General features: G+C 41.2%; 1 protein-coding gene and 1 long non-coding RNA gene across 5 annotated transcripts in view; one reads left to right on the top strand and one right to left on the bottom strand.

Annotated features, from left to right (window-relative positions):
* Positions 1 to 2,736: 2,736 nt before the first annotated feature.
* LOC139596625 (uncharacterized) lies at positions 2,737 to 17,195 on the bottom strand. The gene is made up of 4 exons (XR_011681376.1): positions 17,003 to 17,195; positions 12,650 to 12,743; positions 12,018 to 12,063; positions 2,737 to 4,260 (listed from the first exon to the last, which is right to left on the bottom strand). It is a non-coding gene; the product is annotated as an uncharacterized lncRNA (long non-coding RNA).
* Positions 17,196 to 18,487: 1,292 nt separating this feature from the next.
* VPS13C (vacuolar protein sorting 13 homolog C) overlaps positions 18,488 to 23,669 on the top strand; it is a 77,284-nt gene continuing 72,102 nt past the window's right edge. For all 4 annotated transcript variants that reach the window (XR_011681497.1, XM_071442016.1, XM_071442018.1 and 1 more), the window contains exons 1-5: positions 18,488 to 18,713; positions 20,310 to 20,353; positions 21,345 to 21,387; positions 22,096 to 22,191; positions 22,917 to 23,018. Coding sequence is in view for 3 of the 4 variants with exons in the window: in XM_071442016.1 (XP_071298117.1) it covers positions 18,614 to 18,713; positions 20,310 to 20,353; positions 21,345 to 21,387; positions 22,096 to 22,191; positions 22,917 to 23,018 (385 nt within the window). In the remaining variant the exon portion in view is untranslated. The remainder of the gene's footprint in view (positions 18,714 to 20,309; positions 20,354 to 21,344; positions 21,388 to 22,095; positions 22,192 to 22,916; positions 23,019 to 23,669) is intronic.

Consider the following 23,669-nt stretch of genomic DNA (forward strand, 5'->3'; position numbering starts at 1 on the left):
TCTCCAGTAGGTTACCAGTGCACAACACTGGAATTCAGTCGTGATCCATTTCTCTGCTCATTGCACCTAAATTAACAAGATTTTTAACTGCACAGGCTGCAGGACCAAAGTGTGTCAAGTGAAAGGGTGGGAAGATTTGCAATATGTAATTCCAAATGCATCAACCAGACTGACAGAAGTTTAAAAGTGAAGACAGGAGCTGTTTAAAATTTTGCTGAAGAGTGACCCTGAATCCTCATTGCAAAATAATATGCTAGATAAACATGTACTGTCATACATGAGACCCAGCAATGTCTGAAGAGAAGTTTTTGCCCAGAATACATCAGAAGAGTAAATTCTTTTTGCTATGGTCTTGAACATACCAGGCCTATAGCCACCACCTATGCAACATTAAAAAACAAGGATAAAAGAAGGCAGACTGAGTCAGTGGCAGCAGCAGTGGCAGTAAGAACTATTTCTGTGTATGATGGGAGGGGAACTTTACCCCTTTCTGCTTTCCATTGCTTTCCATTCTAGTGCAGCCTTCTCCATCTGCCTCACTGTGCCCTCCTGTTTATCCTTATTTTGTTGTGTGATGATGATGTGAGCAGGTGGACACCTCAGATGTGTCTGTCTGGAGAAAACCAGAGTAGTCTCAAACTGACATCTGTGCACCTAGACATCAGTGGATAAATCCAGCTAAATAACCTGAAAATTGTGCTATTTTCACCTATTATGCTATACAGATTATGAGGAATAAGAAAAAGTGAAAGTAGCACTTATGTGCCATAGGTCTCAAAGGTATAATAACAGTAAAAACAGAAATCTGGGTGTATTGAAAGGAGGCCTGGACCCTGAAATAAAACATCCCCAAGTAAAACAGTGCTGACAATTTTATAAATCAGCTAATCAGAAAAAGATCATTTTCTAGTGGATACATCATAAAAAAGCTGGGGATCACCCCCACTTTAATTCATATTCCATGACATGAGCATTTTGGGCTCTGCAAAGCTACTGAATTGGCACCTCCATGTCTCACACTGCCCTGGTGACTGATTTTGTGAATGTGGGTAAGAATTCTCTGATTTGGAAAGAGCTGGCAGCACACCACAGCTTGGCTTGCTCGTGGTGCTCTTACACACTGAGTAGTGGCAGGTGAGAGGAGACCTGTTAGCCATCCTCACATGATTAAACTAACACAGGCTGTGCTGCCAAATTTCCTGGAAACTACAAAAGGAGACATCACTGGATGTAAGGGGAAAGGAGCACTCCAGCACACTACACAGAACTCTAGTTCTACAGGTTTCTTTTACACCATGGCCACTTCACTGTTACTGAAATATAAACATTAACGAAATCCATTGGCACAGCAGAGCAGGACTTGCTCAGGTATATGAAGCAGAAAACATTGACTGAGGAAACTGGTGATATTAAAGTACATCATAAAACACAATTATTGACCTCCTAATTTAATGAAGCATTGCACCTCATTGGAACAAGCAATTTGTGCAACAGAATAGTTTAGGAAATAAGACACCTATTTATATCTCCCAGTAGTTTAAAATGGTTCTAGAGGTTAAAACAAAGCAAAAAAACCAAGGCCATGGTGATGTCAAGCCAACTGTCCAGGTGAGGAAAGATTTTGGATTTGCTAATTCATGATGTGACTTGACTAGATAGGGTTTTTCCACCCCTTCCAGTTTCTGAGTTTCTGGGTACAGGTACCCATAAGTGTACCCATAAGTGTGCCAATAATGTAACAGGATTCTACTCTGTACCTGTGAGAGGGAAGCACACAGCCAGACTCTATGTCCCTGCTCAGTGTGTATGAAAGCAGAGTCACAATTTATGCTGCTGCTGAATAAGTCCAGGTACCAGTGCATTGCAATGATTAATTTAACAAAGCTTACGTGGAAATGACACCACAAGTAACAGCTAATGGCAGGTTGTTTCACTCCTGTAAGTGCATATTAGCTGTTACTTTTAAGAAAGAACAAAGGGCTGAAAGTCTGTTCTTCCTAGTCAGTCTGACAGATAAAATGGAAGGTTGTATATTTTGGATTGCTCAGGTGATCCCACATTGTAGGAGTGTCAGGGGGTAACCACACAATTGCTCAGGTGTGTCAGCTGCTTGAAGCAGCTTTGGCCTGCAGAGGAGAGGGCAGATTTCCCCCCATGCACGATCAGGGCTCAGTATAATGTTTAATCAAGGTGAATTCTTATCCCTTTCATGATCCCACAGTGGGTACAGATGGAACTCAGCCAGTCTGCCAGGGCCACCAGGCTTACTTGGTTTGCTTTGGAATTATCAGCTGCTTCACGCCTGGGACACAGTACCCAGCCTCCAAGTGCACCTGGACAAATGTTTTGAAGAAGACTTTGCAACTGTAACTCTGTGCCTGTTAGCCATGAGCTGCTGATGTTTCTTGGTGCAGCTTTGACTTACCAAACAGGTTCTTGAGGCAAGCTTGGCCAAACAGTTTGGTCCATCAGCTCAGCAGTGACCATACCTCCCAGACTGCCTCAGAACAGTCAGATCACTGGACCTGCCATGAAAACAAATTAACTTGATATAAAAATACTTTAAACCTGTAATTGAAGGTTTTTGTCAGGGAAGTTGCCGAATCCTCATTTCACATGAACAGATATGTGAGTCATAACAGTTGAGCATGTTTATTGTTACATGGCAGTTCTTTTCCAAACACACGTTTAAACAGATGGCTTGTGTTGACTATTAATGCAGTTCCTGCAATTAAGTTCAATCTGAACAAAGTCGACAGGGACTGACATTCTATTGACATCAAAGCTGTTCTATGCATCTTCTCCCTACGAATGTTCAAATTTGGATCTGCTCCTCCAGCCTTACTGAAATGTCAACTGTGATAAGTCACGACACAACTGAAGAGCACAGATAAGGTACCTGGCGTCTTCCTAAATTACTTTTGGACGGGGATTTATTATTTACATATTCATGCTGTTGCATTTCAATGGTGAAAGTCCATGTTTGAGCAAATTGTTAGAAATAAACACAGCAGTAGGAAGAAACTTGTCTCTCTCTCTACAGATGTGGTGAGCTCAAGCCACAGGCAAGTGAACTCCCCACACAAGGAGCCCAGTCCATGGTGGTGGACTGCCCACAAATGCTGCTGTCAGATCACTGGCAGGGCCACATCCCTGGTGGAACCCAGAGCTCTTGAAGTGCAGTGTTGTGTTGAGGCAGGATATTGCAACAGTGACTGGCAGAGGAGTATGAGAGCAGATCTGGTGACACAACCCAGACTACAGAAGTTGCTCTGGGGCTTTCTGATATGCAGCTCATTTTGATGTGTTTAAAAATGCCAGACAGGTTTCTCCTCTAAGAATTTTTTGCAGAGTCTTTGGAATTTATGTAAACATTCATTCCTGCAGCAAAGTGCTTCATACTTGAGCTGTGCACTATGTGAAAGAATGTCTCCCCTTGTTTTGAGTTAGCTATTATCTTCATTTGACAATCTGCAGGTCTTTCATTGGAAGAAACACAGAACAATTGTTCCCTACTCACTGTCTTTTGTCACCGGTGGTTTTACAGGTCTATTCTATCATCTGGTGTGTTTTGCAGCCTGAGGGATCCTATGCTATTTTTAGCACTTTTTCCTGTATTAACTCATCAGTAATTTACTTACCTATCTCAGTAATTGCCAAACACCTGCCTGCAGCAGGTAATGTATTGGCCCTGAAGCTGGGTTTGTATGGCTGCAACTCAGCAGAGGGGATCCAGCCCCTAGTGATCCATTTAGGAGCTGTTGACTGTGACTTCTGAAGTGACACAGAAAAATGTTTAGTGAAGGTTTAGTGAATTAGAGTAACAGGAATAGTTTAACAAGCATGTCAGGTCTATTAGAAACTGCTTACCTTTCCCTCCTTTCTTGGTACTCTCCTAAAGCAAATTCCATCTTTACTTTTTCTACTATATTGTTCATTTTCACTTAGTGGTGGGAAAACATATATTTCATACATGTCTTTAGAAAGAGATGTTTTCAAATGTCCTTTCATTATCCAGCAGCAGCTTTGTAAATGTGCATAGGAGCAGCTTTCAAACAGCACAGAGCTGTACAGTAGTTCAGCTATTTTTCCTATCTGCTCTAGCAGGGCCTGGGACACACATTCTTGAAAGACCTCCAAGTGTCACTGCATGATGCTGGACAAGGCTGAGGTTGAAGCAGAACAAGGTCCCCTCTATTTCCAAGTCTGGCACATGTTCAGTGTAGCAGTGAAACAGCCTCCATGCTGGAACTCCACCATCTGTTGAAGCAGAGAGCTCATTTGCAGTCACACTGATGCAAATACCCAGGCAGCCATAGCCAACAATCTAATTAAGTCTGAACATTGATACATGCAACCTAAACCACTAATAATCACCATTCTTTGAGTGGAACTCACTGCTGGAATTAAAAATCCCACTGTATTTCTGGGAAAGACTTTCTGAGGAACAACATGAAAGCTCTCTGAGGAGCAACATGCAATGCTCAGATCTCTTCTGATTTGTTTTTTATTAGCTTTAACAAAATCTACACCTCATGAAGAAGGGCAACAGCTATATATCTCATGACATAAGTTCTGACCTTTCATTTCTGTAAATATATTATAAGAGTAATGAACTTTAGAGAGTTATTATTTCAGCACTCTCAGATAATAAAAAAATCGAACTTCACCAAACAACACTTCACCTTAAACTCCTGAAAACCTATATACCTCTCACCAAGACAGTGAAATATCCTGGCAAGAGTAGATTTTCTCTTTAGAAAGCTGCAGTTAGCATTTTAGCTGATCACAGTTCTAGGAAGGAAGTGTTGAACCCAAAGGGAGAACAGCCTGGATGCTTCTCCAGTAAGATGTAACTACAGCTACCATGAGGCACAGATATTTGCCTTTATAGAAAGGAGCAAAGTTGTGCTGGAGCTTGATTAAATATTTGTGAAGCTGACTTAACATCCTTTTGCCAGGTGAACCTATCATGCTCTAAACAGCTGTGTAAAAATAACCTGTGAAAACAGATTATTTTTATAACTTTTCTTGAAAAATGGCTCCAGAGAAGTACAGGTAATGAAGAGGTACCAGAAACATTAGGAAGCTGATTACAATTGTAGCTCATAAAGCTGGTTATTTAGGTTGCTTGATATGTCTTGTCATTGGAGCTGGATTTCAGTCATTGCTAACTTTGTCAAATCCCAAGTTTTTGGTCTCATGTTTTCTAACCTGGATGTTAACCTCAGGCTGTATTTTAGTGAGAAAATGATTAATTTTTCTTGTTTCTGATCAAGCTGTGTGTACATGAACTCTAAGGAGTAATTAAGGCTGTTTTGCCCATGCATGCAAACAGAGTCAGACTTTGCCCATCAAAGCTGCTCTGGGCCCAGCACAGAGCTTGTATTTTTTGTGCTTACATTGATCCTGTGCTAATGGAACCTAATGGATGTATGATAAGAAGGAGGAGTGAAGACCAGGAGGAGGGAGGGGTCACCTCAGGGAGCTGGCAGGACATGGCAGCCCTCTGCAGGAGTGGTCATGGCTCTGGAAGACAGGGGTGGCTGGGGGGGACCAGCCCAGCTGGCCAAGGACTCAGCAGGAAAACAGCTCAGAGAACTGGGGCTCTGAGAAGACAAAAGAGGGAAGAGAGTCAACCTAGCAGAAGAGGTAAAGCAATGGAGATTTTGGAGGGACTGTAGCTGCAGTGGTCAAGGTAAGAAAATCAACAATAGCAGCAGTTTCTCAAGCAGCAGAACCAGGGTTTGAGGATAAAATATCCCAGGTTAATTTATTTTTTAATGTGTGTTTTCTGAAAAGTGTTTTAAAACAATCTATTTCAAAAGTATAACATTAACACGATTGCTACCATCATAGAATCAGCCAGATCTTTGCTGGAGCAGAAGCTTCCCAAGTTGTTTCTGAAGGATATTGGGAGTGGGAAATTGTTGATCAAAGGGCAGGGGATGATGGGGGAAGGCAGCCAAGGCAGTCACTTTGAGCCAGAGGAAATCTGATGAATGCTGTTGGTTGGCAATGAACACCTGCAGGTTACATGCATTCATTGAAGAATTTCTCAAATACAAATTATAGAACAAATTGAAGGAAAAGTGGCCACCTTATGGCCACCACATTTCTTGAATTTTCCTCCCTACTGTGTTAAACAAATGATATCATTTTGCTGCTGCATTATTTTCAGCTTCCTGTTTTTAAGCTTATTGGCATTTCCTCCAGTCCCAGAAAAACTAATTTACTGAGAGATTACAGAGCAGTCAGTTTGTGTTGGTTTAGGCAGACACTCAGATGCTGTCTGACATTAGAAACTAATCTCTACTTCCTTTCGGCTTGTGGATAAATGCAACAAAGTTCCACAGTCACATGGGTAAATAAGGATCTTTACAAGGAAAGCAGGAAAATTACTGGGGTCCTCTTTGAAAAGTTGTATCACACTTGAAAACAGCAGCTCTCATTGTAACCTTGTGTCTGCTGAGCATCAGTGGGGTTCCTGCTCTGTGCTTCCACGTTCTGTGCCCACTATGTGGAGATTGAGGTCTTTTCGGCAGTGGCCCTGATAAATAGGCAGGCCATAAAGCTTGATACTCAGATAGAAGTAGGTGAGAATGATGATCAGATGTTTATTTAGTGGTTTCTATTAATTTTGTGGTTTGGTTCCCCCCCACCCCCAGCATTTGCTGCAAGTGAACAGATTTTGCTTTTTCCATCTAGTGGCAGTTTGTCTGCATGTATCACAGCACCAACAGGTTTTCCCCTTGCTTGTAGGCAGAGTATGATGGGATGTCTCCCTCTCATTCAGGGAGAGATCTTGTGAGGCATCCTGGCCATGCTGGCAGCTGTGGCATAGTGGGGATGGCCTCATTCTTCTCTGTCATTTGCCTTTGGCAACTGAGTGTGTAGAAAGAGGTGGTGCAAGAAGGATACACACACCTTTAAGCTACAAAGCAATTATTTGTTGCCTTATGCACATAGTTGAGACTGACAAGTTCCCAGGCTAAGGAGAGCTGGCAGGGACCTGACAGCAACAGGGGAAAACAGTGTTCTCTTGTTCCCTGGTACCAGCTCACCCTCAGAGCTGCAGAGTTCCCATCCTTGAATCCCTGTTTTGATTTAGATCTTTATGCCTTTCCAGGAAGTGACATTCTCCATCTCAACAATCTTGCCTCTGTCTGTAAGGTTCTCTTTCTCATTTTGTCCAGCCCCAGCTGACACACAGCTCTTGCTCACAATTTGGTTTTCTCGGAAGTCTGAGTGGGGATTATGCTGCTGCAATTCAAAACAGAGCCTCAGGTTACAGAGGGCTGAGAAAAGAGGAGGAGGGTAACAGAGGAGGTGCTCTGAACTCTGCTGTCTGTGGCCGTGTGCTGAGCAGGCTGCTTGGTCTGGGAAATCTGGGAAATCCGGCACACACCCTCCCCCTCACTCTGTGCTGGCACAGAGCTAAGAGCCCAGAGCTTGGATTAGGTAAAACTGCATGGAAACTGTTTTGGAGCATTATTAGTGAAGAAAAGAAATAATTCTCTCAATTGTATAATACTGACACAACCCTATTTAGCAGGACCTAAAGGAACCACCCTAGCACCTGACAGTTCCTGCTTGCTTTAGAAACAGAGTTATTCATAAGCATCTTCCAGGAAAGTGCTCGTCCAGCATTCCTGATGGAGGAGAGAACAGAAAATTTTCATGGCTAAGCTCTGCAGTTCAGGGACAAATTGAGCTCACAGTGAAGAAAAGGCAACCAGAGGATATTGCAAACATGTTAAGGATGGGTGAGCATGCAAGAAGTCTATGCCAAATATTTCAAACTCTACTCTTAGGTTATAAAAATTGATAAGTCTTGTGGTTAATTTTTTTCTTTCTTTCTGTGTGTAATTTATTTTTTAAATTTTATTTTCTTTGCTAAGTATATGACAACACTGAAATTCTGTGAATTGCACTGAAATTCTATGAATTGAAATGCTGTGCTTGAAGTGAGAGCAGTTGAAGTAAAATCATCTCATAAAATCCAAATGGTGACCATGAAATTATAACAGATGTGAGACTGGGAAACTCAAGCTGCCTGGACATATTGAGTAATGCTGTGCTGGGACACAAGGCAGGGTAATTGCTTGGTTCATCAAGTAGCCAGAGACCCACAGCATGAGAAATCAGTCCTGACATACTCCTGAACCAGTATGCAAGATACATAATAGTGGATGAATAGTTGTGATTTGCAGTAGAGACCATAATGTACTCAAATACCAACCCTGGAGGAGGAAAACCATGATTTACTACAGTAATACATAAAAGAAGACAAATGAAGAGGCTTCTGAAAGGAGATTTAATGTAAGCTGTGCAGAGAGGATTTAAAGAACTCTTATCAAAGACTTGGATGTATGCACCTCTATCCAATTTGTTTTCAAAAAGACTACAACACAAAGAAACTGGTGTAGCTAAACAGGAGTGGGAGCCTTGTTAAAGTAAAGAAACATTAAAAAATAATCAGATCCAAATAATAAAAATTGAGAAGAGCACAAACTCTGGTTTTAGAATTAACTTCCACCAAAAAGGAAGCCATAAGAACTGAGCTGTATCCCTGTCATTGTTCAGGTTGCTAGTCAAGCTCTTCTATTATTCTCCTGTACAATGTGCTCACCTGTCCTCTGCTCATGCTAGTGGATACATTTTAATTCATCTTTCTTCACAAGGGGTGCCAACTCTAATGAAGGCCTTTGTTTTTAGAAGTCCTAATTTGTGTTTCATGAGAAACTTGCAAAAGGCTGTTAAATATGAAGACATAATCCAGTTCTGTGTGCTTTTTCCTATTTTATTATTTAAATGATAAGGGTAAACATTAGCATCACAGAAGCACATCACATAGGCTCAGCTACTATAAACTAGAATGAGCAATATTATAATCCAACCAAAATGACAGTTCAGATTAGATCGTGTGCTCACAGCTTTATGAAGTCATAAATCTGGTACAGTATGCAATCAAAGCATGTGCCTACCAAAGAGCAGGATGGCTATTTGTTAATTTTACTCCTGTTCCTGTTAATGGCTATTTGTTAATTTTACTCCTGTTCCTGTTAATTTGTTCATTTTACCCCTGTTTGAAACAGGAGTTGTTTCCCTTTGGTAAAGGCCTGTCTGGAACAGAGGACTTGAGCAACCAGGGGTTGCCAGGGCCAGGGTTTGCTGCATGAAGGGATTGACTGCAAGAGAGGAGAAAGCCTCTTTAGCCAGGGTAAAGGAACTACAGAGATCTAAGCAGGCCCTTTGCCATTTTCTGCTCCAACCCCTCCTCCTGAAAATCTCATTGCCTTGCAGAGCTATTGCTCACCTTTCATTATTTGGTGCCTTTACCTACACGAGCACAAAGCTTGCCAATGGTTTTGCATAAAGGTTCATCTCTGGGCCAGCCTCAGGACTAACAATGCTAGATCAATATGGCCAACTTGCAGATCACTCTGTTTTGATCTCAATTTAATCAACAGGAGTATGAGCTGAGCTTTCTTTTCAGCTAATTATGGACTGTCTCTACTAACCAGTTTTTCTGCACTAGCTGACAGTCAGGTTAATTGTGCACTTTGGACACAATCTGTGGAACCCAGTCCTCTCCAAGGAAATCTTTCAACTTATGTCCTCTTCAGAGCTGGTGCTCATCCCTCTATGCTACAAATGAAAATCTCAGAAAGAATCCAATGATCTATTTTAGGGTAGGTAACTGGAAAATTTTTTTTTTTTTAAATAATTTATGTGCCAATTGTGTTTGTCAAGATTATTCTTCTGTGTCCACTGAACTTTTGGAGTTTCTGTGTGATCTGAACCCATTTTCTTTAATAAAAAAAGTACAAATTAAACTGCTGTAAATGTACCTAGGTTGCCATGTCTTCTCTTTACAGTACATAAATGGGTTGTATTTTGGAGTTTGAACTATTCAAATCCCAGTCTAAATTCTATGGTTACATATTATTAGTGCTTCTTATATATTCAGTAAAAGCTAGTGCTATACAAAATATTTTTAAGTGAAAAAATATATTTCTATACAGCTTATTAGCATTAACTGTGGAAAAATTGGAAAAAACCTTTTTTCCAATCACAGCCTGAAAAACTCCCATATGATTGAACTGACTGATGCCTTAATTAATTATGAGATGCTTTTATCCTTTTCTGTCTGCACTGATTCCCAGAAACAGTGGTGCTTCTGCACACAGTTAACTCCCTTGTAAACACACCCATCTGCTCAGTGTTTTCCTTCCTGCATAACTTTTACCTCAGAGGTAAAAGCAGCTGACTGAGGGCATTAGGCAAGAAATACATCTGTTCCTGCAGATCACCTTGTTAAAATGAGATGGGAAATCAGGCAATGGTGCTTCTCTCAGATGACCCCTCTGTTGACAAATGCCAGCTAGAGTTCAAGGGTGTGGGTGACAGGACACTTCAGTGACTTTACCTTGAATGCTTATGTGTCAAAGAACATTTTTATTTACTTCTTGATATCTCAGCCTTGGAGACTGTTATAATTTAAAGCGGCTTTTCTCAAAAATGTGTGTTCTCAAAAGCAATGAAATTTGATGTGATTATTGGCCAAACTGTTGTGTCATGGAAATCATTATTATTCCACTGACTCCAAATATTTTTCTTGGTCTCAAGAGAAGTAGTGTCATCTTCAGATTTGACCATTTTAATGGCAGAAGTACACACAGAATGTTCCTATGGAGTTTGGAGCAGTGGAAGGATCATTGCAAACTCTGATAGAGACTGGGGGTGGGCCCCTTTCATGCTGGTGACAAGTTTCAGAAGTAGGATGCCAGCTGGATCAAAAATATTTCGTTTGGTATTTAAAGGATTGTTAAACTGAGATTAAAAATAAAGGAAGGTTTGAATATGAGTGCTGTCTGATCTAGCAGTGGAATTCAGACAGATCCCTGTGCCCATGCAGCTAACCCCTTTATGTGACTAGGATTTGGTATAATGTGTAAGGCAACTTGATGTGTGTCTGTAGTTCAGGGTTACTGCTTTGCATTCTTTAATGCATAAACCAAGAGATTTGTCATTCCAATAATCTGATTTGCACAGACTACTGCAGCACAGCATGTGAGTGCCTCATTCAGGTACATGTTTTTATAACACAGTACTTCTTTGTTATAGTAACACAGGAAAAAGTACATGTGGTTCCTGCTGTCAACAATAAAGATGTAGAAACACAGTAAGCAGAGGGTCCTGATTTCTTTCTCATCTGCCAAGTACAACCTTCCACCTAAAAACCCCAATCACGTGTAAAAGGTATTTGTTAAGCTATTATTTTATTAGGTATTATTAAATAGCTTCCTCCTGATAAGTGACTGCTTACAATATGTACAGTAACTTCAAATACCAATTGTATCCATAGGCTTCAGCCTTTCCAAGTCATGTATGCTGAATGTGCAGAGGGTTAATGTTTCATGAGAAAGGCAAGCTTCAGAAATCAGGGTAATCTATAAAGAGCTTCATATTGAATGCTGGCATTTAGGGCTGTGTAATATTCTGAAAATTAAGGGTTTGTTTTTCCAGTCTTTTCTACAAATAGTTAATGTATACTCTAGGTTGCCTTTATTGCTTCCTAAGCAGCATACAGGAGGCTGTGGGGACAATCCCCTTTGTACCTAAGAGGTCACAAACACTGGGATACAGCTAGAACTGTCAAAAAAATCAACCTCAGCAGGATGTTGCCAAAGAACTCAATTCTTTGGCATTTCTTTCTCTCTGTTTTTATGGAAAGCATTCTATTAATAAAATATGAAGTGAAGGACAAGGAAAAGGAAGTGGCACTAGTTTGTAGGAGAGCTGTACCAAACAAGGAGCCTTTCTGCTGAGGTGACATGACACTCCAGTGCCACTTTCTGATTTGGCACTGTTGTATTGCAGCCTTGAAAAACATGGGTTCAGCACAATCTGAGTGTCAAACTTGACATCTACAACCATGTTATGGACTGTCACTGGTAAAGTTTCCAATGGAAGTAAAGTCAGCATTTCACCAGAGCAGTATCAATGCTTACATGAATCTCCTGTTTGGGTGGTGGCAGTGTTGCACTGTCACATTGCCTGTGGGGAAAAAAGTTGCAACTCTTGGCTACAGCTTTAAGTATCTAAAAGTTACAAAAAGCCAGAAAATACTGAAGTCCCAGAGAAGATTGGAAGGCCAAATATAAGAGTGAAATTTGAGGCAGATTTTGGTCTTAAAATCAGGCTTGAGCTGCTTAGTATCTCTTTATCTGTTGAGAAGAACTGAAGAATTTAAGGGCAGATACTATGTGTTTGAATTCAAGTATTTAAATATGTTGTATGTTGTGACCTTCAAGTGCCTCACTTCTGGAATAACTGATAACTTGCTACTTATATTTGGCTACATGTCTACTTATATGAGAATCCTGGTCTAATAAATACCCAGATTATGCATATAAAACAATAAAGTTGGAATGGCAATTGTACTTGTCTTCAATTGAAATACAATAAACCCTGAATTTAGATAAGCTTTAAAAATGCCATTTTAAAGTTAGTTCCCATATGAAAGTTAGTTTCAACAATGAAGTGCCAATATAAAGACCATGTTTTTCTGTAATGAGAAATGACAGTCTTTGCAATCTTGCTGAGGTGTGTGGAAAGGTGATCCCCAAACCCAGCAACTCACCCTCTCCTGAGTGTGGCCTTGCAGGCTCTGGAGAACGTGTGACCCACTGGGAGCAGCCTCCACAAGTTCAGCTTGAATTGCAGATTCTGCACCCCTGGAAGCACCCAGCCAGTGTACAGGAGGGTAAAGAAGAAAAAGAACATCTTGGCATTAAAAAGCTGCTCAGAAGACTGTAATTCTCTCATTATGACTTAGTGGGTTTTGCTGGAGGACTCTTCCAATGTCCAAGTGAATGTGCAAAAAAAATGAAATTTCTAGGAAGGGCAATGGCTTGGCTTTGGATTAATAGATGTTTATGTGTGCTTCCAGAATGAAGAAATTCAAGTCCTTGTCCATGAATGAATTTAGAGTTATAATTTAAAATAAATATGCTCTGTCCAGACTAGACTCCTATTGCTTTGTTCCCCACTTAAAGGCAGCATATTCATTAAAATATTAATTTTTATTTCAACCAATTTTCTACCTAATTAGTGGCATTTTCATCTTCACAGCACATCACTGAAACAAAAAGCTATGACTCTCAAAAATTCTGTCAGACAAAGCCTTCATGAAAAATTAAGTTAGATTCTTCTTCTGATAGAACTTAGGTGCTTTTTGAAGATTCCCTGGCTCAGGATAAAATACAGCAATGTAATTTAGATTCCAAACTTCAGCTGATATGACATGCATGTGATCAATACTGCTAAGATAAATACAGATTCTGTAATGAATCTTTCAGATGCTGATAAGGTGCAGTAGATAAAGGAAATGATTCTTCAAAGTCTATTGAAAACCACGTGTCACAGTCAGACTGGCCATGGAGCTGTCATCATCTTGGGTACAGCATTATTTCATACCATGTGGTGTTTACACTGTGCTGGCCTTGTTTTTTCTAATCACATGAAAGCTGTAAAGATCTTTGGGTCTAGACTTTTAACTAAGGTCAGTGGGAATTCCAATTTTTTAAATCTAGATTTCTCTGAAAACGTATTTATAGAAGCCAGTGAGGATAATTTTATGCAGGGTTTGTCTTGGAGGATAATGGGTACACATTTATTTATTTATTTATTTATTTAGAAACAGATGTGGCATTTTTATAGGAGGAAAAATATAATCATTGTGTTCCGATTTAGACAACATGTCTGGTTTAAAATTATTCTGAGAAACAGAACTGGGCTTTCTGCAGATGACTGAAGTTATTTTTATTCATAAGACAGGCTTCTATTTGCATATCATTTAATTCTTATATATTTGTGCACAGCAAGTTTTATATTTTATTGTTGGATCACAGAGAGAAAGGACACACAGTGAAACAGTCTCACAGCTTTTTGCAGATGTCAGCTCTTTTCCACTGAGAACTGAGACTCTCCAGCTGTTACAAGGGAAAGGGGAAAGCAGATTGCTGTGTGTTGGCATCTTCTTAGTGCATCAGACATCTGAATATATCTTAATCTGTTGGGTTCACTTACTGCTAATAAGATGAGTGTTGCAAAAATTCCTAAGAAACATCTCAATTGTTAGCAGTGTTCTAAGTAGTATCAGTTGTTTTCACTATTTTGCTACTCTAGCCCTTGTAATTTGGCTGTTTACTCTAGTATTTGACATAACTGTTTAAGCACCTTTTGTTTTCATTTATTGTCTACAAGTGCATTCAGCACTAATGAAATCTCCTGTGTAGTACTTCGAAAAAAGATTAAAACCAGTGCAAAATGAAGTTATTATAAAAATTTAAAATAAAAAGATAAATAAGACTAACTCCAGTATCAAATATTACTATTTTACAGTATACTAAACTTTTCTTTAGAACAGACAAATTGGCAAGAACATGAATATTGATCTCTTTCATTTGTTAGGTCCAAAAAGATGTGCTTTAAGTATATAGTTATTTATATAGAGACTGTGACAATCCAAACTTGTGACAAGGGAAATCCTCAGTAGCTGGAAGGAATGAAACATCCCTCATAATCAGAGTCCTCAAGGGACTGGCTGCTCAGAGAAGCTGGGGCATAATTGGTTTTTGGAGATTTTTTAAAGTTATCTGAACACTTTGGGCTTTGGCAACCTGATCTAACTCACCACAAAGTCCTCTTATCTCTGCAGACTTTGTGAGGAGAGTCCATGCAACATTACCTGGCTGATTTCCCAGCTGCTAATAGGCATACATTGTGTTTGGAGAGGTACAGTGGATAAAATTTGCCATCTGTTCACTGCCAACTGTCAGAGGGCAGGAGCTGAGGCTTTATAATATTAATGCAGTAAAGCAGGAGAAGAAAGCTTGGCTATTGAGCTTTCAACCTATGTACCCACCTCAGAACAGAACTGCTGTGGCTATATTATATATTTATGTATGCAAGATTGTGTAGCAAGCAACTCTAAACAGATACTGGTTGTTGCAGTTATTCAGAAAACTGAAGCTCTAAATGATACTTTCAATGCAGATTTTGTGTCTTTTTTTAGGCTTCATATTTTTGGTAAAGGTTTCCCTAAGAAGTTTGATCAAACCTTGCCACATAAAATAGCACACCTATGAAGTTAAGTGTCACAATCTTGTATTTATATATTTTTAGTAAATTAGTGCAGTGATGGAATCATCAGATCCTCTTATTTAACAGAGTGCTGCAATAGTATAAAAGAAGCCTTTATACAGCGACTAAAACTTGTTTTGATGACTTCACCTGAGTAAAGCTAATTATTCAATTCATATTTATCAAACCAATCTTTAGGAAAAGGCAAGTAGAGTGCCTGGGGTTTTCCCCAGGAAGAATGACCATTATCTGTGTATTCAATGAGTGGTGGGCAAATACCAATATTGCTGTTTGTCCTGGATCTGTTCTCCTAGCTACAGAACCCTTACGTCACACACCTCGGGCTGAGGGCTTTGGGGGTTGTTTCCCTCTCTCCCCACCCCCTCTGGACTGTTTGCCTTTCTCACTGAGAACACACCAGGAATGGCACCTGCCTCTAGACAGGGCAGCATTAATTCATCAGTCACCTCTGAGTGCTGTCCTATCTGCAGGGAGGCTCAGGCAGATGAACAAAGGATTGTTGGTGATAGAGGTGCAATAATATGTGTCTTTATTTCCAAGTAATATTGCAGTATTTAAACCACACATCTGGTTGATAAAATATCTAATAAAACTGCTCACAGGTTTTCCATTCTCAGCTCCATTTAATTTTCCCTTTATTTTTAAAAATCGATGTAGTATTTACTAAAATGGGATATCTTGTAGAGAGCTTTTTGGATAATTAGTTAGCTGAGAAAAGACATTTCGATGTGATACTGATGGATAAAGATAAGAGAAACAAGCTGAGAACTAAGCAACTAGTGTTTAATCACTAACAAAGGTCACAGTGACTTTCTCTGAAACGGGAGGACAGGGGAGAAAATCGCTTGCCAGAAAATGTAGATATTTTAAGTAGAGAAGTTAGAAGAATGCAAACATAGAAGCAAAATAATTGTTAGAAAATAGAAGTAGGTGTAGTTGATCCAAGTGTGCTTTAACCAATAATGAGCTCAACTTTTGCAATATGTATAAGCTTCATTAACACCAATATAAATATGTGTGAGTTTTCAATAAACTTCAAGATTTGCTATTCATGCATATGGTGTGTCGCATTTCTCCCGCCGTTCACGACAATATCTGACACCAATGTGACTGCCTGGTGATCTTTTCCAGATTAAATCACACTCCTCCAGGAGCAATTTCTGATCCACTACATCTTATGCCTTTGTTTTCTGGGTAAGCATGCAATTATTTAGGTTGGAAAGGACCTTTAAGATAGAGTCAAACCTCTTGCCCTGCACTGCCCAGGCCACCACTCAACCACGTCCCTAAGAGTGACATCCAGAGGTCTTTGAACACCCCAGGGATGGATACTCCAGCCCTTCCCTGAGCAGCCTATTCCAATGCTTGGTAACCTGAAGAAATTTCTCTAGGATCCAACCTAAGCCTCTCCTGGGGCTACTTGAGGCCATTTCCTCAAACAAGATGATTTTATAATTTTTAGAATATCACTTTATCAATCAGGATATTTTTTCAACCACATAAAAACTACTTTTTGTGGTTTTCAACACTCTTTATAATTGTGATTAACTTTTCTTTGTTGGTTTTTTTTTTCTGTGCAGAAATGATGACCGTTATGAAAAATGAAGTAGAAGATGGATATATCTATCACCCTGGCTATATTTTATATTTGTTACAGAGAAAATTTACTACCATTGATTTGCACAATTGTTCTTAAATTGATGTACAGCTGCCCCAAATTAGCCAGTACTTTTGCTTAAGCTTTAGTTATTCAGCTGTGGTTTGTATACACAGAAATTAAAATCTTGCAAAACTTCATTTTTAAAAATCACAAATGAAAATTCATTACCTAATAGAACAGCAGCAGGAGGTTTATCCACAATTTCCTGACATGTTTTCTTCCATTGTCTCTTCCCAATGATGGAAAAAGCCAAGGCTGTACAAAACAATTAAACAAATAAATTGAGCATAAAGGTAGGCATAAATATATGTGTGTGTATATATATAAGTGTTCCTAGAAAAGCTCTCTGGATTTACCTTAACTGCAGCAAGAGGGAGCTTGCAAGCCTGAAACACAGGCTGTAACAGAACCTGAGTGGTAACAATTGCTGATGGACCTTTCCTTTGTCAAACTTAAATATTTTCCTTCAGCTTTGTGGTTTTGTAAATTCTGCTTGCACTAAGCTCCACAATACATTTGAACGCTATTTAAAGCAATATTTGTCTCACCGTGTCATATTTATGTGGTGTTGATCTATTTTCACATACTTTTGAGGGTGAATCCTATTGCTAATATTGTTTTCTACTCTCTGGAATACATTTTTAGACTGAATGTGCCGTTTCGAGCTACCGAGTGCTGTGCTTCCATGAATAATTGAGCTCCTATGAGTTCAGAATGACTTTACAGAACCAGTTTGAGATTAGCACCCCCGAGATTTGAAAATTTGTTCCAGGCTTGATGCTGCTACCTGCAGGTTCACCACATGGAGCAGCATTCCTACATACATTCTCTGCAATGCTATTATCTCCAAAACATCTGGGCTTTGAGAATTTTTCCTCATTTGTCTTTACTTCCTCTGTGACCTTCCTGAACTGCAAGATTAACCGTTTAAACAGTTTAATTAGCAATTTTTAAAGCAGAAATAGAGATTAACCGTTTAAACAGTTTAATTAGCAGTTTTAAAAGCAGAAATAGTTTTCTAAGGCACTGTGAGCACACCTCGGTCCCGTCAATGCCAGCTGAACTGACGTGAACAACTCGCCCTGGGATGGCACCAGCACCGCCAGGGCCCCAAACGCCGCGGGCCCACACAGGCGAACGGGCGGTGCCGGAGCGGCTCTCGGCGGGACCCGCCTGAGGGGGACCTGAGGGCCGCCGGGCCGGCCGCCTTCCCCGCACCCCCGCCAGCCTAACCCGCACGGCTCCCCGGGGCTGCTGAGGAGCCGGGGCGCGGTGCCGGTGCCGGGACGGTGCCTGCGGGTGAGAAGCCGGGACGCGGTGCCGGGACGGTGCCTGCGGGTGAGAAGCCGGGGCGCGGTGCCGGCGCCGGGACGGTGCCATCAGCCGCTCCTCCCTCACGCGGTCTCCTCGCCCGCGAAGCGCCGGGGGAGCCGCGGCTGCGGCCACGGAGCCGCGCCGCAAGGGGGCGCCGTGTGCCGCCGCCTCGACCCCGCCCCGCTCCGCGCGCTCGTGCGGCCCCGCGGCTCCGAGCGCCGGGTCCGGGATCCCCCACAGCGGCCCGGGTCTGTCCGTGCCCGGCACTGCCTCCGCTCCGCCGCTCCGAGGGCCCCCACGCCCCCCACCTCCGCACCCCGGCAGGCGCTGGGCTGCGCCCCGCCCCGCCCCGTCAGCTGACTGCCGGGGGCGCGCCCGCGCTGGGTCACGCCGCGCTCGCCGCCCCCTCCCCTGCGCTCCGCTCCCCTCCCAGCCGGCGGCCGCGGCTGAGGGGCCGCCTACGCCATGGTGCTGGAATCTGTGGTGGCGGATCTGCTAAACCGCTTCCTGGGCGACTATGTGGAGAACCTGAACAAGTCTCAGCTCAAGCTGGGCATATGGGGGGGTAAGGAGCCCCTTCCCTCTCCCGCTCCCGGGCCGCCGGAGTCACCGGGGATAGGGTCTCGCTGGCCGCGGTTGCCCTGTGAGGGGTGCGCGGGCCGTGGGAGAACCGACCCCTCTGAGGGGCGGGCGGTGGGTTGGCGGCCCCCTGTGAGCAGAAGGCGACTTCCGGGGCCGCGGCCCTCCGAGACGGACGGACGGACGGACAGACGGTCGGTGTGCGGCCGCACAGTCCCCGCTCCCTTGGAGCACCGTCGCTCCTTGTGTGCCCGTCGGCCCTGGCGCCCCCTCCCTCGCGTGGGTCTGTGGGGCGGGGGCAGGGGCGCACGGCGCTGGCCTCGGAGCGCTTCGAGGGAGGAAAGCAGCGATAAACCCCCTGCTTTCTCTCCTGTTCCTTCTCTCGGGTGCTGGGTGGAAGCACGATGGTGCTGTTGGGTCTGTGGGCGGGCTCATGGCGCAGTGCCCCGGCTGGCGGGAGCGCGGGGTGCCGGTGCAGCTGATGGGGTGCTCGGGGAGCCGTGTATTTATTTCAGTTATCGGTGTAAATAATGCATGTTAAACAGCGGTGTTTGGGCAGCCGTGTATTTCAGTTATCGGTGTAAACAATGCGTCTTCAACAGCGGTGTTTGGGCAGCCGTGTATTTCAGTTATCGGTGTAAATAATGCGTGTTCAACAGCGGTGTTTGGGCAGCCGTGTATTTCAGTTATCGGTGTAAACAATGCGTGTTCAACAGCGGTGTTTAGGCAGCCGTGTATTTATTTCAGTTATCGGTGTAAATAATGCGTGTTAAACAGCCGGGATAGTGCAGGTGCGTGGAGTAGCTGTTCTCGGTGGATGTATCAAAACATTTCCGTTCGCTCCGCTGGAGTCATGCAGACAAGCAGCTGAAGTGCTGCCTAGGGAAGCTGGCTGGTTTAGGTGCCTTCCCTAGGTAGGTCATCACCTTATTTTTGCTCGTCATGGTTGTACGTATTTTAGCATTTATGCAATGTCAATACCTATACTTCAACTGGAATATAGCTCTAAGGAATCTGACATTAAAGCTCTAGGAGGTATATTATATGGGCTTTCCTCGGGTATGATTCTGTGACAGTGTTTCATTTAGAAATCCTATTACGTTGTCTGCGTCAGGAAAAGTTAATGTTTGTGAAAACAGGCATGTGTTTTTGTGGCTCTGTGATTCATGATTTTTCTTTGATGTGAAATCATGAAAAACAAAATACCATTGTCCAAGTCTACCCTACGTTGCTAGAACTGCAGCTGTCATTCACACTAAGTGAGTAATAAGAAAGACTTCCTAATCTTGTGGGTGTATTTAATAGAGTAGAAACATGTTGACGTCTGAGTTGGTGATGTTTTTATCATCTCTTCCAACTGAAATTTTTTCTCTAACCCATGTTTAGTGGCTCTTACAAATTACATATTTGTAGTTACAGAATTACATATTTCCAGTTTAGCACATTTATTGTGCTATTCTGTAACTGGAATAAGGTTTTCAGGTTTTATTCATAAGTATTTGGTAGGATTGTCATTGTGTTTCTTCTTCTAATGTAAGTAATACTTGAAGTAATTTTTTCTGTATTTCTCCATTCTAAACAGGTAATGTGGCTCTTGACAATTTACAAATAAAGGAGAATGCATTGGTAAGTATCTTAATAACTTCAAATTGGTTTTAGGGGTCTAAAGACTGAGGCTTAGGATAAAATCTTGCTCACTGTAGTCTCACTGAAGGATACACTGAGTTCTTTTTGACTGGTATAGGAAGTAAGTTCTTGGTTAACTCCTTCTAATTTTGCTCATTTTACTGGAACAGAGAAAAGCTGTGGTTGAAAAACGAGAAGTAACTTGCCTTAAGTCCTCATACTCTTGTCTGGAAAAACAAATGACTTGGCTAATTTTCATGTTCTTTAATTTGGCTAATGAACATCTGTACTTCTGAGAGACTCTTACTCCAAAATTTAATGTGTTTCAACTTTACTAAAGAGAACTGTTACTCTTCTGTGCATTGAAAACACATTGGGTGTTTATATGACCTGTTCACTGGCTTCTCTTTGTTATTTGAAAGTTTCATATTTTGCTTGTCCATTTCTTCCATTCCTGATGGCTTTGTTGTACTTTGGATCTATTGCTACAAATATCTTCATGTCTAGGAGCTAAGAAAGGAAAGAAGTGTTACTTTGTACACACCTTTCCTTCTTAGGGGGATTGATTCAGATTCCAGCAGTTCTGATGTAGAAAAATGCAGAGTCATGTGTGTGACTGACCTGAGCTGAGACCAAATCAAGAACATAAAGTAAGGGATGGTTCTGACAGCCTTACAATTGCAATGTGTTAGATTCCCATGCACAAGTGATTACAAGAGGGTCAGTATTGAACACCCCTTCTAGAGAAGTAGCCTACACTTTCTGGACAAAGAAAGGATCAAAGGAATATGATATGGTCCAGTTCTTCTTTTTTCCTCTAGTTTGCCTATCTGCTGCTGTCCTGTTTTCCTTCTTTTCCTTTTCTATTTTCCAGTAGAAAAGAAGTAGCTTTTAATTTATGTATGTAAATAAAGTACTTTGCAAATGTAATTTAAATAAATTTGATTTTTACTACTTCTTCTGTTTAATACTTTATTTTGGTCATTTACAGAGTGAACTGGATGTACCTTTTAGAATAAAAGTTGGTCAGATAGGTAAGTTTTAGTTCCAACACAACTATTGCAATGGAAATTTTAATATAGGCTGTAAGGTCCATCTTGCCCCTGAATTTCTTTTATCAAGATTTCTTAAGTGTAATTTTAATCACTGTTGAAACTGGCATAGAAATTCAACTTGACTGCCATTGATATTATCTGGCAAACCCTGTTTGTGTAACTTTACAGATTGATATGAAAAGCCCATCTGAGAGGTTCTTCCTGGAGACATGCACGCTCAAGGGAGCTGTTCAGTGTAGACAGAGAAGCTGACAAATATGCCAAAGGTTCAGGAACTCTTAGATTTTTGTTTTTTGTAATTTTCTTTTCCTGGTAGTCAGCATTGCTTTTTCACATGAAACATTTGTAGGAGATATATATATATATGTGTAGTAGTTTTTCTTCTCCTTCCTGGGAAAGTCATATTCATCCCAGTGAATTGAACTTCAGTCATGATCTTAGGTTTTGATTTGAAGTATTCTGATTCAGACTGCAATTTTTTGCCTAAAATCATGGCTTATGTTTCCTGTGTATGTATTTTATCACTTCAAGGGTTTATAAAATGTTCATGTCCATATGGTTTCTCCTAACCTAAGGGATTTAGGACATCAAGATAGAGGACTAGTGCTCTTTAATGCTGGAGGTGTTCTTTGGAGCAAGCACTGAGTGAGATGTTTGTTTTGATGTGACTGTATCTGCTTTGTTTAGATAAACTTACTCTGAAGATTCCTTGGAAGAATCTCTATGGGGAGGCAGTTGTTGCAACTCTAGAAGGCTTGTATCTTCTGATAGTTCCTGGAGCAAGTATGTCAACTTCTCAGCAACAGTTAAATCATGGAAGAGAAAAATATCCAAGGGTACCATGTAAATGAGTCTAGAATAGCAAGTCGTTCATGTGAGCCACCATTTTTACATTCTGCTCCCTCAGGGAAGTTTCTACACACATGCTGGCAAGTTAGCAGAAGAAGGGTGGGAGAAAACAGCACCTGTTGCTTTTATGGAGATCCTTGCTTGTATCCATTCCAAGTTCAATTCAACAGCCAAGTTTCCTCTAAAATGTGCTTATCCTGAATCCAGCTTTGTGGCATGGTTTAGATCTTTAGTTGTTTATCTGTTGCTAAATTATAACAGTGAAAGTAATAATTCCATTTGTACTGTTTGGAGGGAGAGGGAAGAGGGTCAAAGAACTTTTTTAGTTTTCTCTGAAATCAGAACCTCTGGTGTGATAAGAAAACTTGCAAGTTCCTGGAGCATGAAATACATGTATAGAAGAACTTCAAAATCTGTCTTATATTGCACAGGCCACTCTTAGGAGTCTGAATTTCCACAGAAAAATTCTTCCTGTGAAATAGTGCATAATTGTGTAAATCCAGCAGTTTTGGAGGCTGGCTGCAGTGTTCAGCAATGAAAAAAGAGTAATCTTTCCCTCAAACAAGGTGTTTTGCAACAGGATGTTGTATATTATTGCTTGATAATGCATTTATATAACTTGAGATTTAGGATTAATGCTCTCCCAACTTGGCTTCCAGGTGTTAAATATGATGCAGAGAAGGAAGAAAAATACTTGCAGGATAATAAACAAAAGGAACTGGCAAGAATTGAGGAAGCCCTGCAGAAGGCAGCAGAAAAAGGTACTGAGTTAATAATGCAAATCTCCATTGGAATTTGAGGACTTAAGCTGTGCTGTGAAAGAAAACTCCTGGTTTCTAATTGACTTAACAAATTTTGTTTTTTCAGGCACCTAACTAATCTTACTACCGTGCTTTGAAAAATCTTTTTAATCTAAAGCTTGAAAGAAATGTTATTTGTTTGTTTGCCATTCATTTGTCTGGCTGGTTTCCATGGGAAATGGGAATTTATTCATCTGGTATGTCTTTTAGTTTTTTTTCCTTGGTGCTTTGGGGGAACAGGACCATACAGAACAATAGAAAGTACATTGTGTGAGGGTAATGTTACCTTACTTCAGCACCTTAATTTAATGATAGAGAGATGTTGAACTGTGTGTTTTAGAGGTGCATGTGGTAGGGTGTTCTTTGATGAAAGGAACCTTGAAGGGGAAAGGTAAGGCTTGTAAACTTTTACTGCAATGATAATGCTTTTGTTTCAGTTTCTGCTGTGCTTTTATGATGTACTGAGTTTGGGCTGGTTGGGGAAATGAGACTCTTGTGAGCAGGAAGTAATTCATGACACAACAGAACAACTGAGCACAAACAGGAGCCTTTAGGAACCTTCAACTTCTGCTCTAGATCATAGAAGGTGTTAAGCTCTCAATTAAGTCCTAT

Source organism: Agelaius tricolor, unplaced genomic scaffold (assembly GCF_023055355.1).
Source record: "Agelaius tricolor isolate 1412-34295 unplaced genomic scaffold, bAgeTri1.0.p SCAF_16, whole genome shotgun sequence".
In the NCBI taxonomy this organism is placed as follows: domain Eukaryota; kingdom Metazoa; phylum Chordata; class Aves; order Passeriformes; family Icteridae; genus Agelaius; species Agelaius tricolor.